This window comes from Pituophis catenifer, unplaced genomic scaffold (assembly GCF_029215685.1).
Source record: "Pituophis catenifer annectens isolate HBS135680 unplaced genomic scaffold, rPitCat1.0.hap2 SCAF_1, whole genome shotgun sequence".
Taxonomy (NCBI): Eukaryota; Metazoa; Chordata; class Lepidosauria; order Squamata; family Colubridae; genus Pituophis; species Pituophis catenifer.
In genome coordinates, this window is record NW_027256881.1 from 110,883,037 (window position 1) to 110,901,553 (window position 18,517).

Consider the following 18,517-nt stretch of genomic DNA (forward strand, 5'->3'; position numbering starts at 1 on the left):
TTCAATTAATTCTTTTGTTACTATTATTTCTCTCGAATTTGTACATCTTCCAACAACAAAATATATTAGTCCATTCTGTCTTTCACATTGCATCTACTGATCTATTTTAATACATTAAATAATGTATTTCTTCTTTTTTACTAACTCACATTTCAATTTATCTTTACTTATATCCCTTTTACAGTAATCTGTATCTTCCTTCTAAATTGCTTTTTACATATAATTTCTACAGATAACATTCTTCTCTTCAATTAGCATATTCCTCTTTTAAATTCCTTTTTACTATCCCCTAACTATTCTTTTAATTTCTCCACAATTCCATTTCTTGACACTTTCCATCCTTTCTCCCATTCCCTTGCCTCCTCCTTCTCCTTTTTCTTCCCCATTTCTTTCTCTTCTCTCCCTTTTTAAAATGTATTCCCCCTTATCCATTTTTATTCTATCACTGTTAATCCCAGTATAATCATCTTTTTTATTCTATCACTGCTAATCCTAGTGTAATCATCTGTATATTTATTTTCATTTATTTCCTTCCCAATTCTCCATATTATCAATTTAAAAGGCAAGGATTTTTAATTTTATTATTATTCCTTTGCATATAATTCAAATTCAAAGTCCATGTAATGTCTCTTTTTTCTTTCTTTTTTTTCTGTCCAGATAGTGTCCAATTCAAATGTTCATTTGAGCCATTCCAATTGCAGTCTTTGTTCTCTCCACTCCTCTTGCAATCTCCTTCTAGTTATATAAACAAAACACTCCTACAGTACTTTCAGTACTTTCTCACGATGATATAAATAAGCTTAGTACGATACTTCCTTTCCACCAGCAGATATCTCTCTCCAATTCACAAATCCTCCAGCCACAAGGTATCCATTTGTAAATCCACAAAAATGATTATTTCCTCTTCTCCAAATTAAATCCTTTTGTTGTTTAAAGAATACTTCTCTATCTCCTTTTTTCTTGTCTTGTTTTAATTTCATCCAAATCCAGTTTTAAGTTCCGGTGGAAGGTTCCTTTTAAGGCTTTGGTTTTAGTTTTAAAGTTCCTTTTTATTTTTTCCTTCACTTACATTCCTGAGTGCCAATTAGCCGCTAATTAGTCATTGGGACTTCTTTCAAGCTTTTAAAAGTTTTTCTTCTTACCTGTGAGTTGGCCAATTACTCACCTGGTAACAATACTCAGTTCAATCTCCACTCCTGCTCACATTTTAATCCGGTTGCCCCAGTTTATAGCAGACATAATAGCTGCCTCTCCTACCACCGGGTCAAAGAGCTGTCTCCAACCTTCCGAGGGGCTTGCCTGCTCCTCTTTGGTCTTTCGAGATGCCTCTCTCTCTCCCCCGTCCCTCCAAGACGGTTCCGGTCCGAAGACAACCCCCCCCCCCCCCCGACAGCGATTTGTCTGGCTGAGTTTTCGCGAAGCCCATCGAAGCTTCGCTATTTCCCAGCCAGTATCGCCGTGATGCTTCCGGTTTCCCTCTCAGTCTATTCCTTTTTAAAGGAGTAGATTTCAGGAACTGGCAACTGGTAACACAAAAGTTTCAGTTGTGCTGACTTTCCTACTGTGAACATTTCCCAGGCTCTTCATTTAGAAGACTTCCAGGGGTGGGCATTTCATCCAGAATCACTTCAGGGACGCTTACCTAAACTCACCAAACGAATGAAGAAGATATGTGCAACTCTAGTGAAGGATAGTTCTATCTTGAACTTGGTGGAGAATCTTGACAATTTCACTGGTAAGCATCCCAAATGTTGTTTATATTATGATTTAATTAGCCATTTTGTTTTGAGGAAATTATTTTTGCATTGTTGACTGTTCTAGTTTTTACAGTAAATTTGTTATAACTTATTAACTTTTTTAAAAAGATTTTTTAGATCTACATTTAGTAGGCACAAAATGGAATCCTTAATCATTTAGCTGATGTCAAGGGACCACTTGGTCTAATTACAGGTTGTTCTGGAATTATAAGAAATTAAACTGTGTGAACTTGCAAAATAAACTTCTGAGACAGAAATAGCTTTCGAAATGGATTGAATGTTGGATTTAAACTATTGTCAAAGAAAGTATGTAATTAACTGGGCAACATAGTAGTACATCATAGGGCAACAATGTTTGACTCAAGGTACCTCAAATGGTCTAACTTACAGAGTGTGTCCAAAAACTGGGACCCATGACTCCAGTTGGGTTGAAATCGGGCAAATCTGTGATTGCTTCAGTGCTGCCATGCTAGCATAATGCTGCTTGGAGGTTCAGGAAATTGGTTTCACCCTAGCCCTCTGGAGGCCAGGTGGACTGGTCTCAGCATTGGCTGCAGAAAGATAGTTAGCTACAATCAAGCTGTCATGAAGTTGGAAATCACTCCTATTCCTCTTGCTTTTTTGTCTTTGGTCATTATGTTTCTTTCTTTAGGTAAAGAAATACCTCTAAAACAACACAACAGGTCACAGGTGTGGTTTTAATATCAGTCAATATTAAAAATAAAATATTTGTATACTGCTTTTTCTCCTAAAGAAAACATGTCTAGCATACAAGAAAAAGAAAATATAATTTGAGAGACTGTGATACTCCTATTGATTCTTCTCCTCCTCCTTGCAGGTGACGTAATTTCTTCTGCCCACAAATTGCAGAACATGTCTGTGAATTCAACTTCAGAAAAGGAAAAACAGAAATCCGAAGCCAAACACTTACTTATGCAAAAACAAAGGGCTCTAGCAGAGCTCTTTAAACACCTTGCAACTACAGGTCAGTTAAATAAAAATTCTTCTAACATATTATGTAAATCAAAACATGCCCTTGTTTTTTAGGGCTCAGTCACAGAATGAATTTCATGTATTGGCAAGCAGTTAGTTTTGGTTCACGGAAAAATCAGTAAGTAACATAGTATGAAATAATTGCACATGGATACAAATAGTAGTGATTATGGTTTATGCAAGTCCTACAGTTCTATGGATCTCCTCTGAATATACCCTGGTACTTCATATTGATTGTTTTCCCATCAGTCATGAAACCTGCATATAATGATGAATTACCTTAATTTTCATTAAAGAAAAATAAAAAAACAGGGACAAACAAACCCACTTAATCTGTTAATCTCTAGTTAAATTTGCTTGAGTAGAGAAACTCCAGCACTTACCTTACTAGACTTTTAGTCCAACATTGCTCACCAAAGAAATCCATCACCTGCAATTTCATTCTCTTACTCAGAGATGCTAGTGATTGTGCCTGTGTCTTTTCAATGAGAAAAGCATGTTCTAAATTCCTTGTTTCAGAGAATTTGGATCGTCTTCACATAGTTCTCCTTATTTGAATATAGTTATTTTTAAACAATAGACTGGTTTAAATCAGATTTAAGTGAATTAGAATGAGAAGAGATAATGGCGAAGGAAGGCATATGAGCCTATATTTTAATATCCAACCATAATTTGGGCACATACATAAACTCTGAGACTTCATTCATAAATCATGCCAGATCAATATTTTAAATTACAGTTGGTTGAACAAGCCATACTGTTACAGCTTAACAATGATAAACCACAATTGATGTTTTTTGTCACATTAATTTACAAATAAAGAAAATTCAGTGAATGTGAAGGAAAATCTATCCAGTATATAGGTCCAATGACAATCTTTCCTATTATTTGATTGGAATTCTGATTCCAAACGAGCACTAGATTTGGATTCTTACCTGCATGAGTAGATTTGCAAAAATATTTAATATTAAAGATCTGAGAAAGATAAAAATATTAGTTTGATGTAGTGGTTAAGAGGCTAACCTAGAAATCAAGAGACTGTGAGTTCTAGTCATGCCTTAGGCATGAAAGCCAATTAGGTGATCTTCGACCAGTCATTCTCCCTTAGCACAATCCATCTCACAGGGTTGTTCTTGTGGGGAAAATAGGAAGAGGAAGGAGTATTGGTATATTCATTGCTTTGAATTATTTATAAAAATAATAAAGGCGGAATAAAAACCTAATAAATAAATATCTTTCTAGGATTATCATATCGCAAAGGCCTGACTTGGTCTCGTTCCAAAAGTTCGCAAAATATGCTTTTCCTTCATCCATTGGATTTAAACAGAGCATTGGCTTTAGTTAACGGCACACATAAATTGGATGCAACGTATGTATTGCTTTAGTTCTGTACTATAATAGAATTTTGATGTCAGAAAAGATGGCAAAAATATATTCTTGGATTTTTGAAATCTAGTCTGTGGAGATAATTGATTTAGTTATTTTAAAATCAGATTAAGCATGATGAATATCCCATTGTTTTCTCTTTATGGGATTATTTTTACTTTAGTCAACAACAATCTGAAAAATGTGGATCTTTGGCCTTCATTTCTACTTCTGATCAGAGATCCTCTCCCTGCTCTTTGCAGTCGAAACAAACACTTTGTGGAAATTACTGGATTTACTGGATGTAATACACAGCAGGGAAAGCCAATAAAGATCAGTTATCCAACTTAAGTATACAATCAAATGCTGATCAAGAATTTTCAAGATGTAGATTTTGTGTTATTATATACTATCATATGAAGACTTTGAAGTGTTCTGCCTTTTTTTTTGTTAGAGCAGGGATTTGTTATAATCTCACAGACTGCTCAAAAGATAAATGAGTTTGAGTGGCCCCTTTTATGAATAAATATTTCTCTGATTGGAAGATGTATTTGGCAGCAATTAGGCCCATAGAGCTGATCTTCGATCAAAACTCTCTGGGTTGGTTTATCAGTTTGCCTTCTCAAGCCTTACAGGCTTAAAAAGTTGTGACTGTGTAAGTTTTCTACAACCCCATGAGGGCTTCAACCAAAGTTTGGATACCTCTGTCTCAAGGGATTCAAACTGTTTTGCTTTTCAGGTTACTCTCTCAAATCTCTTTGTCCTGGGATGGATGCCAGAAATACTTCTATCAGTCTCTTGCACATCACTGTAGGCTTCAGACAGCATTATTAGCACCTTCAAAGGTAAATCCCCAGAACCAATGTAATACCCTTGTTTTGGTGTTAGGCTTGGGCCATGGAGATAGGAGGGTTTTTTCTTGAAACCTTTCTTGTCCATAAAGCTCACCGAGTGACTTAGGGTCAGTCACTTTCTCTCAGTTCAACCTACCTTACAGACTTAGTTGCTTTGGATAAAATAAGAGACATTTTCCATGTGCATCACCTTGAACTCACCAAGGAAAGTAGGGAGGTAAAAAGTAATAAATAAAGGAAGCAAAACCAGATGGACACCTTCTTAGAGTGTGTGTCCTTTAGTTGTAGACTAGACTTCCCCTGTATGGCGAAATCTAGGTGTTTTGGACTATGACTGCCATCATTCCCAGCCCTTGACTCCTATCGACTGAGGACATTGAATGTTACAATTTAACATATTGGAGGGCACCAGAGGCAAAAATATTGTGAAATTATGTGGCAATTAAATGAAGAAATGAAGTTGGATAACTATACTATTTCATTACTTATCTTTAGCGCTTGGCTGCATTTAATAAACCCTACATATAATTAAGAATGCTTAATTAGTCACTCTAATTTAGGTATGGAATAAATTTGCAATGTAATTTTATGCATCTCTCAAAGTACCTGAAGGGGAATTAAAAACAACGTGCAAAATCATATCTAACTAATTGACGGTATAGCCTCAAGCATTTTACAGCTATCATTAGAGGAACTTGTTTTGATAAACAGAAGGATGAGAGCGGCTACCTTTTTCTACAGGAGATTGGAGTAAGTACTGTTGAGCGATGCAAAGGATTCACTGCGCACCTCATGAAGATGCTTGTTAAACAGAGGAAGTCTCTCACTGCTTTGACAGAACAGTGGGTTTTCCTGAGGTATTGTCTTTCTATTTTTTTATTTATTTATTTATTTATATGCCACCCTTCTCTGGAGACTCAGGGCGGCTTACAATGTGTTCAGCAATAGCCTTCATCCTTTTGTATATTTTATACAAAGTCAGCTTATTGCCCCCACAACTGGGTCCTCAATTTACCTACCTTAGAAAGGATGGAAGGCTGAGTCAGCCTTGAGCCTTGGCGAGATTCGAACCTGCAGTAATTGCAGGCAGCTGGTCTTAATAACCAGCTTAATAACAGGGTGCCTTAGACCACTGTACTACCAAGGCTCTTGGTAGTATATATAAAATTATATATATTCCAAATTTATTCATTCGGATTAAGAAGAGCTTCTAGAACTATATACAGGTAGTCCTCACTTGCCAACTGCAATTGAGACCAGCTATTATGTTGCTAAACTACATACATGGTCATAAAGTGCAACATCACATGATCGTGCCAGCTTACAGTGTCAGTTCCAGCTACAGACTTGCAATCATTAAGCACAATGTCACATGACCACAATTTACGACTTCTTGCCAACTTCTTCACTGATATGCTTGTCAGAAGCTGGCTGTTGAGGTTACAAATGTTAAATCATGTGACATGGGAGAGCTGTAACTATTGTAAATGGTACCAGTTGTCAAGAGCCTGAATGATCGCATGGTTTTTTTAAAAAAAATCAGGTTTGTTGCGGTCATTGAGGAGGATGTTGAAAGCTCATCCTGGGCTTTGCTTGCCATTTTGCTGTAGCTCAGCCCAAACAAAGTGGGAGCAAAGTTTGACAGCATTCCCACTCTGCCTGAGGAAACCTCATTGGGTGATAGAAGTACCCCAGAGTTTGAGAGCCCTATGACACAAAAACTAAAATGTAATTGCTTAATTGGTTATACATGTCCCATTTCTGAGCCCAATTAAATCATTAATTTTATTCATGGGGCACCCAAATACTTCTTTCAGTTTTTGAAAGATTTGATTTTCTCATACTTAGGAGTTACTTAAAATAATTGCTGAATTGGTCTAATTTCAGGTAAAAAAAAATTTATAGCAGGATTTTCTTTTTCCCACTGTAACCCTGGCTAAAGAAAATTGAACAGAAATGAGGTTGTCATTCTTTGGGGACCGTATTGCTCACCTGAGGTTGCCATTATTATCCCTATCATTATTCAGGCGTTCCTCAGTCTGTATTGAAAATACAATTCCCTGCTTTCTCTGGTTGAAGATACCAATTGAGAAAAGCTTGAATAGACAAATCCACAGGCTTCCTGGGTGTGTTGGAAAACAAATTCAGAAGAAAAATAGCTCTCTTACAGGATGGTGAGAAATCAAGTAGATAATTGAAGAGGAAAAAACAAAACATTTAGGGAACGCTCTATGTCCAAATCTAAAAAAGACTAAAATACTGCTACTCGAATTGTAATAATTGCATTTTAATTACCAATAAATCTGTTTGTTACTTATATGAATCTCTTGAACAGGAATCAGATAAGCTGTATACAAGAGATTGATGCCAGGCTGTCTCCTGGAAGTGAATACGAAGTGGTTTTCCCTCCCCAAGAAGGTGTTCAGCAGTGGACTGACAGATTGCAGTATCTTTCCATGCAGTGTGTAGTGCTTCTAGAACAGCTGTCTTGGTTTATAGAATGCTGTCCAGAAGACCAAACTTTGAACACCCCTAGGACAGAAATAAAATCTGAAGGGGTGGAATTGAACTCTTCCACTATTCTAAAGTCACTTCCAGAACTGGATCCATCAGAGCTACAGTATCTCACTCCAATGAGTCCAGAACAGCTGCCTGCTGCATGCAGGATGCGGAAGCAGGATACGATATATCAGCAGCTGGCTTCCAAGGTGAAAGAGATGCTAGTAGAGGTGAAGGCAGTAAAATCAGACGTGGACAGAATAAAACAGGTGTCTTCTGAGACTCTCTTCCATTCTTGGTAAGTGAGATGCATCCTGTCATATTGGGACAAAAAAGAGGGTTGCATTTGTTTGCATGCTGCATGTAACTGCCTCAGTAGGATTATACCTTTTCTAGAGGTTTTGCCCATAGGAAAGCTAAACCGCTCTGATAGCCTAGGTCAGGGGTGTCAAACTCAAGGCCCACGGGCAGGATCCAACCCGTGGGATGCTTAGATCTGGCCTGTTTTGCTACTGTAAATGTGTGTGTGTGTGTGTATGTCAAGTCACTCATAAGTGCAACAGAAACCACTCCATGTTTATTCATAGCAGTTTTTATTCAGTTTCCAATGTCCCTTTTAACGTTTTTTCTCAGGAAAAGCTTTGAAGTGTGCTCTTCAGGAGTGGATTGTTTGCTGAAGGTTTCAACCCAACTGCAGGATATTGAGCTGCTGTTTACAACACCCGATTCTCAAGTCAATCAGATTGGATCACAGATGACATTAATCAGGAGTCTCATATATATCCAAGGAGAAATTAATAGCAGTGTAGATGATTTTGCTATCTGGAAGACACAGCTCTTCAGTTCAATTTCACACTGTGAAGGTAAAAATGATTCTCTCTCCTTCTTCTGCTCAATAATGCAAGGGCTTTATTGATTTAATATCGTTCTCTGTTTGCCAATAGGATTAACTACATCATTACTTTTTATGTTCCTAAGCATTTCTTTATGCTTGATATCCAGCGATCACAATATTAGATTGTTCTTCTTTCTAGAAATGGGCTTTTTGTAAGTGAAAGTATAGTCTTTAAGGGGCTGAGATCTAGGACGTTTACTGTTCCCTTAAGCCATTTTTATTGTATTTCAGCAGTACAGGTAGTCCTCGGCTTACAACAGTTTCTTTTAGTGACTGTTCAAAGTTACAACGGCACGGAACAAGTGACTTATGACCGTTCTTCACAGTTATGACCTTTGCAGTATCCCCATGATCATGTGATTAAAATTTAGATGCTTGGCAACTGGTTCATATTTGTGACTGCTCCAGTGTCCTGGGGTCATGTGATCTCCTTTTGCAATCTTCTGTCAAGCAAAGTCAATAGGGAAGCCAGACTCACTTAACAACCGACTTACTACCTTGTCAACTGCAGTGATTCACTTAACAACTGTGACAAGAAAGGTCATAAAATGGGGCAAAACTCACTTAACAACAGAAATTTTGGGCTCAATTGTGATCATAAATCGAGGACTACCGGTATTTGGAAGCAGATTGTCTGAGTAGTGGACCTTCTGGAAAGCAAAAGTAAAGAAGGGATCAACTTAAAAAGTAAAGACAACCTTACTTGAGTTACTGCTATATTGATTTTCTCTCAGCTCTTCTAAGCTTGCCTTTGAGGTCACAAATGTATCACTGGGGCTTATGGGGTTTTCCCATCCTGGGAGAGGTTATACTAGAATTGTTTGAGTAAGATTTAGGGCTTAGGGAAGGTGCCTCATAGTTCGACTCCCTCAGGCTACTTTTAACTTACTGTGAGGCTGGGGGGGGGGGGGTGCTATCTAGTTCCTAAGTGATTAAACTTTCAGCTACAGGTGGTGCCCAATTTACAACAATTCATTTAGTGATCGTTCAAAGTTACAGCAGGACTGAAAAAAAGGGACTTAATGACCGTTTTTTTACAGTTGTGACCTTTGAAACATCCCCAAGATCATGTGATCAAAATTCAGATGCTTGGCAACTGGTTCATATTTATGACTTTTGTTGTGTCACAGAGTCATGTGATCCACTTTTGCGACTTTTTGACAAACAAAAGTCAATGGGGAAGCCAGATTCACTTAGGAACCAAGTTACTAACTTATCAACTGCAATGATTCCCTTGACAGCCGAGGCAGAAAAGGTCGTAAAATGGGGCAAAGCTCACTTAACAAATGTCTCACGTATCAATAGAAATTTTGGGCTCAAGTAAGTTGAGGACTACCTGTATGTGCAGAAGTTTTATTTGAAATAATGAAATTATTGACTTCACTACCAGTCATTTTTGTATTACATCCCTGAAAGCAGGGGTGCTATTCAGCATGTTCTGACAAGTTCTGGAAAACCGGTAGCGGAAATTTTGAGTAGTTCGGAGAACTCTGAACCTCTGGCTGGCCTCAGAGTGGGGTGGGAATGGAGATTTTGCAATATCCTTTCCCTGCCACGCCAACCAAGCCACATCCACAGAACCAGTAATAAAAAAATTTGAATTCCACCACTGTCTGAAAGGGAATCTCTGATTTAATTCTGAAGAACAACAACTTTCTCTATAATGTACAATAGTATCGATCCCGATTTTAATGGAGGGAGAATTTTGATACTTCAGATACTCAAATAGGGAGAAAATTAGGGCAGTATTTTATTTAAGTAAGTAGATAGTTTACTTACTGTTTTTTTTTTTTTTTTTAATTTTATTTATATGCCGCCCTTCTCCGGAGACTCAGGGCGGCTTACAATGCGTTAAGCAATAGCCTTCATACTTTTTTACTTTTGTATATTTATACAAAGTCAGCTTATTGCCCCCACAAACTGGGTCCTCATTTAACCTACCTTAGAAAGGATGGAAGGCTGAGTCAACCTTGAGCCTGGTAAGATTCGAACCTGCAGTAATTGTAGGCAGCTGTGTTAATAACAGGGTGCTTTAAACCACTGTACTACCAAGGCTCCTGTAAGCATTTAAGTAAGTAGTTAGCTAGACACTATGGAAGCAAGCATCGTGCACACATTTATCTATCCATCCATCCATCCATCCATCCATCTCTTCATTGTAAAACTAAAAACCTTCCCCATTTAACTTTTCAATTATATTTCTATAGATGACGAAACATCCGATGATGGATTTGTAGAACACTTCTCGGATGAAATAGAACTTGCAATCCACGTTATCTTGAGTTCTGTTCAGTGTTTGGTTGAAAGAAGAAAAGACAACGAGCAGATATTCCCAAAGGAAGATGGTAAGACTAAAATAATTCTTTCACTTGTTTTGTTTTGAAAGCAACTGTTATGTCAAATGCATTTTTCTTGTATATGTATATGACACTTCTGTAGCACAATAATTTTAAAAAATGAGAACCGACGATTTATAGGACATATTCATGTGCTCAGTTGGAATGCATTTTTGATACTTGCTTTTTATATTTCTTATTCCAGGGGAAGAATCTTCAGTTGATGAGCTCCAGACAGGGCATTTAACTAAACTCTTAGATGAAGAAATTTGTTCTGATGTGAATTCTTTGCATATACAAAAAATAATTTCAGTCATTTCTGAACTCTTGGTGGAATTGAAAACTCATGGCGAGGATTACACTGAATACAAATGCAAGGTGATATTTTTCGGCTGAAATAAATCTTGGGGAAAGATGTTAAACATAATGTTAAAATTGTTTCTTCATCTTGCCTCAAATAGTAGCATATAAGAATAAAAAATATTTTTCTGAAATTGCTTATAAATACTACAGACAGTGAAACTAATCCTGGGGAAAGAATATGTAGTCGCTTAATATTTTCCATAATTAATTGACATTATTTTTCTTTTATTTCTTCAGTTTTTTAATCAGGCCTGCCACTTGCTGGTACGTCTATTGCCAATTCTTTGCAAATATTCCAATATTGTCCTTTTCTACCTCACGGTTTCCTTGGCCACACATAGGAGCACTGCAAAATTGCTTTTTGTCTTGACAAACATATTTACGGAAATTGCACAAAAGGTAAGAAATGAAAAACGAATGTCATTGTGAGAATTTACATTTAATAGATCTTTCATTTTTTTTAAAAAAAATATTTTTGCTTTGTGCTATTTTTTTCTGAAATTAAAACATGGCCTTTGAAATGGAGTAGTGTTTATTGTTGCATATTGTATTGGTTTTCCAGTACAAGCTTAGCAGACTTTTCAGAATGTTAACTAGTAAGCTGTTTGACTAGAATTAAATGGCCCAAACACTGGGTAAAATTGAACCAGTTTCTGTCAGATGTGTGCAGATAAAACGAAGATCCTCATCTTCCTGTCCATTTTTTCCATATCATGCTAGATTGTGTGTACCACAGTTATGTCCCATCTCCATCACGTTTTTTCTAGGCTAAAAGTGTATAAGGTCTTCTTGCCTTTTCTCACAGGGAAGTGTTTGAACTCATGATCATTTTGGTTGCAGTCTTTTACAATTTTTTTCCAGCTTTCCTATATCCTAAGTATGGAAACTGGAACTGTACATGCTATTCCAGATGTGGAAGTACCATAGGTTTGTATAGGGACATTGTTATTTTCAGGTGATTTCTAATCACTCTTAACACAGAGGTTCCCTTTTCTATGAGCAGCTTAGTCAACATTTTCATTCTGTTGTGCACTGTGACCTCAAACTTTCTTTCCTGATCAGTTGCAGACAGTTCAGACCCCAACACTATAGATGTGAAATGGAAGGACAAAAACCAGTTGTTTGAACGTGCATTACTTTACACTTGCTTAGCATTGCTCTTTGATTGACAATTCACTCAATTTAAAAGTATTGTTCCAGAGCTCTTCATAATCAGTTTTAGCTTTTACTATTCTGAATACTTTAGTATTATCCACTATTCGGCTACCTGACTATTTCTAAATTAAGACTTATGAATGAACACAGAATAAGAGAATCAATCCTTTTTTTGCAGTGTTTCTCAACCTTGGTCTGAACTTCAACTCCCACGATTCCCCAACCAACCCAGAGTTTAAATCCAGATGGCCATGGTTGAGAAACACTGCTTAAAAGGAATGATTCACTTATTCTGATTCATTCATAAGTCTTTGATGGGGAACTTCATCAGGCTTTTGGAGCAGCAAAATGTACGGTATTCATAAATTCATTTTAATTTATGTACCCTGTTGGCACTCAGAAAATTCAAAAAAGTTGAGGCAGGATTTAACCATTGCAGAATCCATTCTAATTTTCTTCGAGCAAATCTTGTTCTCCTGAATACCTAGTTATTTCTTAAATTTTGATTGTCATTCCCAGCAATTTGCCTGGAAGAAATATTAAGTTGACTGCCTACTTTTTTTTAAAAAATGATATCATTTTGACTTTCTTTTGGTATTCTGATTCTGATGTGAATAAAAAAGACTATTTTTCTAGGAGGAAAGCAATTTTACATATAGTTCTTTAGGAACTTTTGGGTGAATAATCCAGTTATATGACAATTAATTTACATGTTAATAAGTAACTGATCTTAGTGGATTTCATTTTAATGTTCATTTTAGTGTTCATTTTAATGACTGCTATCATTGGTTCAGCTGAGTGATTTTTTTTTATTAGGGTTTCTGTTTACCAAAAGAAATAATTGAGGATGGGGGAGAAGGAGGAACAGAATTCCATGATTATGAAGATGGTGGCATTGGAGAAGGCGAAGGCAAAAAGGATGTTAGTGATAAGATAGAAAATGAAGACCAGGTAAGGTTTGAAGTGTCTATTTATAGTCTATACAAAGCAAATGAATCCTAGGGTTTTAGTATTTATGGGAAACATGAAAAAGTGCTTATACGTTTTGGTGGTGAACAAACAGCATTGCATAAGGATGTGCACAAAATGGAAAACATGTCAAAGTTCAGAAACAAAATCTGGAACCTTTGAGTTGGTCCCAAATTTTTGATATTAAAAACCCAAAACAACAACAGAGCAAATTTCTGAGGTAATTAAGCCAAGGCCAGTAGCATCAGAGGTGTGGCAGCACAGCATAGCTCAACTAGCCCACACTCCCCCAATCTTCACACTTCCCTCAGTCCTTCCTTTTCCTCAATCACTTCTTCCCAGTGCCATCCCTTTCCTCAGCCCTGCTGTTATCCATGTCTTAGCCTAGGCATTTATTCTTTATAGCAATGGCCTTGTCAGGATCAGTCAGGCTTCCAGCATAGCATATGCCAACAGCTGACATGCTTCTCCTTAGTCACTGCAACTAACATTTTAGACTTTTTCCATACCAGACACCATCAAACCACTTCTGCCAGGAATGGTTGGTCTAGTTTGGAATAAAGCGACTGAAATGTGTATTTTGGTTAAAGGCATAAAGGTCATACGCAAAGTGCAGTTCTATTAGTGCAGGCAAGGTTAATGCATGGAATGTTAAGGAACGGTTAATGCATGGAGTAATGCAGGAATCCCTGCATTATTTTTGTACATTCATTTAATGGGTTTCAAAGTCACTTCACCCCCGTCATTCTTTTTAATAGTCTACTTCGGTTTTAAAGAAATATACCATAAAAATAAATTATGGTATTCTTGAGGGGAGAGAAAATGCTAAAATTATCTTGCTGAAAGTTGAGGAGGGGACAAGGAGAATTCATGCTACTTTAAAGAAGACACCCCGTTAAAATAAAGCTTGATTAAATATTCCAGGTAGAAGATACTTACCAAAAAGGTCAGGAAAAGGAAAAGGAAGATCCAGATTCGAAACCAGATATTGAAGGAGAGGATAATGCAATTGAAATGTCTGAAAATTTTGAAGGGAAAACATACGATGGGGAGCAAGAAAAAGAAGGTATGTGTTTTGCACTATATTTTTCATCTTTCTGACCTGATATAAAGTAACTCCAGAATTCAGCGCACAACTGGGAAGTGATACTGAGGTTTAATAATAATTTAATAAGTTTTTCTTTGAATTTAATAGAACATACTGAAAGGCAGGCATCCCATTCCTGTGTAATATTATTAGGAAAATCTTTTGGTAACACTGAAACATTTTGGGTTTTTTTTCTTACTGAAGTTGGAACTTGATAAAACCAAATGTACCTATACAGAATTAACTTAAAATGTGACCCCCCAGTAGTTTCTTGTGACAAAATTAAGCAAATCCAAGCTCTAAACAGAGCTTTCCTTCCCTTCTTGTCGATCTCTTCGTATACTTGGGATAAAGATTTTCAGACCAAGAGGACCAGGAATTCAACAGGATTTTGAAGTCCATAGGTCGTGGTTTTTACACTAAAATGGCAATGTTGTTGGTCTTTTTCAAGTATTTAAGAAAGAAGATATTGTGTGTTTAGTAGCTGTTCTAATTAAAAAGCAAAAGTTTGCATTGGAAGATCTGTTTAGTGCAATGTTTATAATTCCTATTTGGCAATATAGTACAATAATGAATGAGTGAACTTTAGCATAGGTAGTATGACACAGCCAGAAATAAAAAATAAGGTTTTTAATGTTCTATCAATACTTTAAAGGACTATATATTTAAGATTTTTTTTAATCTTAAATCTCTATTTCATGTAGACTAGCTAAAAAGCGTAAATATTCCCATTGCTGTAGAAATTCTTTTTGCCCATGGGATGAGAACTTTCACATATCCCAGTGTAAAAGTACTTTATATACAAGAAATTGCCTATATATCAAGTTAAACCATTAGTTCATTTAATCAGCTGGAAACTGTATGTTCTCCTATTGAGTTCTAGTCTGTCTCCAGACCCATAATGCTTTATCTTTACAATTATGGGAGTTTCTTCTTTGAAGATTAACATTGAGCTTTATTTATGTTACCTTGTATAGAAGAGGATGATAATTCTGATGAAGATGAAGACTTGGATAAGCAGATGGGAAATCTTGGAGATGGAGATGCTGACAAATTGGACGAGAGGCTTTGGGGAGATGATGAGGAGGAAGAAGAGGAAGAGGAGGATGAGAATGAAGATGGGAAAACAGAAACTGGACCAGGGATGGATGAGGTAAAATTTTAAATGAATATAATGTTTGAAGGAGTTAAGAGTTGCACCATTGATTAATTATGTAAAATGCATGACAGTACATAGAAAAGGGGGCATGATGGATCAGCAGTTAAAGATGCTAAACTTCTCAGCTGGAGAACTGACAGCCCATGTTCGAGACCCAAGTGCTATGCAACGGGGTGAGCTCTCATTATTTGATCCAGCTCCTGCATTCCTAGCAGTTCGAAAGCATGCAAATGCGAATAGATAAATAAGTACCATTTCAGTGGGAAGGTAACAGTGTTCCAGGTGCCTCGGCGTATAGTCATGCTGGTCACATGAACACAGAAATATCTTCAGACAACGCTGGCTCCCTCAACTAAGAAATGGAGATGAGCACCGCCCCCTAGAGTTGGACATGACTAGATGGGGGAAACCTTTACTTTTACATAAAATTCAATTCATTTCAAGTTATTTTTTCATTCAGGCCACATAAAAGGAAGTGCTTTTTCATACAATGAATTAAACTTTGCAAACTAATAGCAATGGGTGCCAAACCTTCATTCAAATGGAGATTAGACAATGAAAGAGATGGCAGCTTTCATTATCAGAATATTTGATGTTAATACCTGATCACTCCCAAGAACTTCTGTTAGAAGACGCTGTTTCATTTACCCTAATGGTGAATGCCTTCAGCACATGATTGACTTCTCTCAGTATGTGGGACTCCTCATCCAAAGAGCTATTCTTCACCATAATTACTTTGCACAAAATGTAATACTCTAAGCAAAATAAAGAGTAAACGCCAATCAGTCTATTTCTTATATTGGAACTTTTGAAGGGCTTTTTATTTTCCCAGAAAATATTTTGAGGCTTTTTTCAATTTGGAATTTTAAAAAGATTTTTTAAAAATCTTACTCGGTTTATTATTTTAATATAGCTTTTACCTTATTTTGTAATGGAGTATGCATTGATATTTTAAGAAAACATTTTGAGTTTTCTTTTTAAAATGGTCTGAGTGCGATGTAATAAATCTACTTTTACTTTTAGCTTAAAAGTTCAGATTGTTCTATGATAGCATATTTTATTAGTTTAGCTCTGTTTGCTGTTGAGAAAGCACAACAAATGCATTCTATTAAAATAGAGAATTGTTTTTAATTTAATAGCTATATTCATAAAGAAGTAACCATGTTTCTCAAAACAAGTTGAATAATGTTAGCCTGAGAATTATGTGTACATTGGTGGTAACATGGATATTTTTCTTGAATTATTTAGGGAGATTCTGAATTGGTGGCAAAAGATGACAATATAGGAGTTGACAATCAAAATGAGAAAAAATCACCGAACAATGAAGAAAAAGAGAAGCAAGCAGATGACAGTGAAACCAAAGAGAAAATCCATGAACAAATAGATGAGGTAATAGCCTAACAACTCTGGATTGATCTGCTTATTGCTGTGTGTGTGTGTGTGTGTGTGTGTGTGTGTGTGTGTTTGTGTGTGTGTGTGTACATGCATATTACTGTAGAAATAATTGAAGTTATACGAACTTGCATTTTATAAGCATAGTTAGGAACAGGGCAGAGATTCACAGAAGCCTCTTGTTTGTTCAGTAAATAAATGGTAAATTAATTTGTCTCCAAAAAATGCAATTCATGCACAGAATTTGTAGAAGATGAGTTTTACAACCAGTGTCCATCAAAACTAACCAGTAAATGTCTTACCTTTTGCATGATTATTTACTTATTTTGTGCATTGGGTGGGAAATTAAAAGAGGAAATGGCAGCAGAGGATAGTAGTCAAGAAGCTGAAAGGGTACACATATATACCCGTATGTGAGAGATTCAATAAAATACACTTAACTGGGAGTGTGCATTGCTAATTTAATAGTGCTTTGGACCTTTTGTGCATCACTCCTCTGTCGTTAAAGCAGCCACCTCTTTTTTCAGGTTTCTGCAAAGAATGTGAATACTTTATTGAATTGATTCATTTCTAAATCTCTAAATGTACTCTTTTCTCTCTTTTTTTTTCTGGCTTTCCATTTCATATTTCCCCTTTTCGTTGCTTTCATTTTTAACTATGTATACAACAAAATAAAACACATGTTAAGCTGGCTAAACAAATTCAATTTTTGCAAACAATTCTTAAAGTTACTGCACATTTAAAGTTGGCACAAAAATCTGAAAAAAAGACATTGCTGCTTTAATTAGAAGCAGAGTGGGGCTATGCTCATAAACATCTAGAATACTTTTCCAAATTATTTTCAAAGCATGTCACCTTAGTCTTGATATGTATTTAGAGGATTCCCATCTTTCTTGTTTTTTTAATTGTAAATATTTGAAGTGTGTCACTTGATGAAAGGGCTGGTGTCCATTTTAGAATTGTCCCTCCATTATTAATGTTTGTGTAATATTCTTAAACCCAGATGCAATCTAATAACTTCTTAGTTAAAAAAAAATAGTCAAAATCAATATTCTTAACTAAGTGGGGAAAGCAGCTAAGGCAAGATATCTCATTGATGACTAGACAGTGTTTATTATTACCATTATTGTTATTCTCTTTTACCAAAATATATTACAAATATAGTAATCAGGTTCTATCAGGTTCACCTGATTCGCCAGTTGCAGCCCTTTCTGGACCGGGATGCCTTGCGCACAGTCACTCACGCCCTTGTCACCTCCCGGCTGGACTACTGTAATGCTCTCTACATGGGGCTCCCCTTGAAGAGCACTCAGAGGCTCCAACTGGTCCAGAATGTGGCTGCGCAGGTGGTTATGGGCGCAACTCGTTGTGCCCACGTAACACCCCTCCTGCGCGAGCTGCACTGGCTCCCAGTGGTCTTCCGGGTGCGATTCAAGGTGTTGGTTACCACCTTTAAAGCGCTCCATGGCATAGGACCCGGGTACTTTCGAGACCGACTTCTGTCACCAATAGCCTCCCACCGGCCAGTCCACTCCCACAGACAGGGTCTCCTCAGGGTGCCATCGCCAAGTTATGTCGGCTGGCGACAACCAGGGGGAGGGCCTTCTCTGTGGGAGTCCCTGCCCTGTGGAATGAACTGCTCCCGGAAATGCGTAAGATCTCCGACCTCCGTGTATTTCGCTGTGCCCTCAAG

General features: G+C 36.8%; 1 protein-coding gene across 1 annotated transcript in view; it reads left to right on the forward strand.

Moving 5' to 3' along the window:
- Positions 1-18,517, forward strand: part of MDN1 (midasin AAA ATPase 1) — a 119,218-nt gene that overhangs the window by 83,190 nt on the left and 17,511 nt on the right. The window contains exons 74-87 of the mRNA XM_070932851.1: positions 1,579-1,735; positions 2,596-2,742; positions 3,993-4,119; positions 4,855-4,960; positions 5,711-5,826; positions 7,305-7,766; positions 8,102-8,331; positions 10,571-10,708; positions 10,905-11,077; positions 11,300-11,461; positions 13,034-13,168; positions 14,111-14,252; positions 15,251-15,426; positions 16,681-16,821. Of these exons, the coding sequence (XP_070788952.1) occupies positions 1,579-1,735; positions 2,596-2,742; positions 3,993-4,119; positions 4,855-4,960; positions 5,711-5,826; positions 7,305-7,766; positions 8,102-8,331; positions 10,571-10,708; positions 10,905-11,077; positions 11,300-11,461; positions 13,034-13,168; positions 14,111-14,252; positions 15,251-15,426; positions 16,681-16,821 (2,412 nt within the window). The remainder of the gene's footprint in view (positions 1-1,578; positions 1,736-2,595; positions 2,743-3,992; positions 4,120-4,854; positions 4,961-5,710; positions 5,827-7,304; positions 7,767-8,101; positions 8,332-10,570; positions 10,709-10,904; positions 11,078-11,299; positions 11,462-13,033; positions 13,169-14,110; positions 14,253-15,250; positions 15,427-16,680; positions 16,822-18,517) is intronic.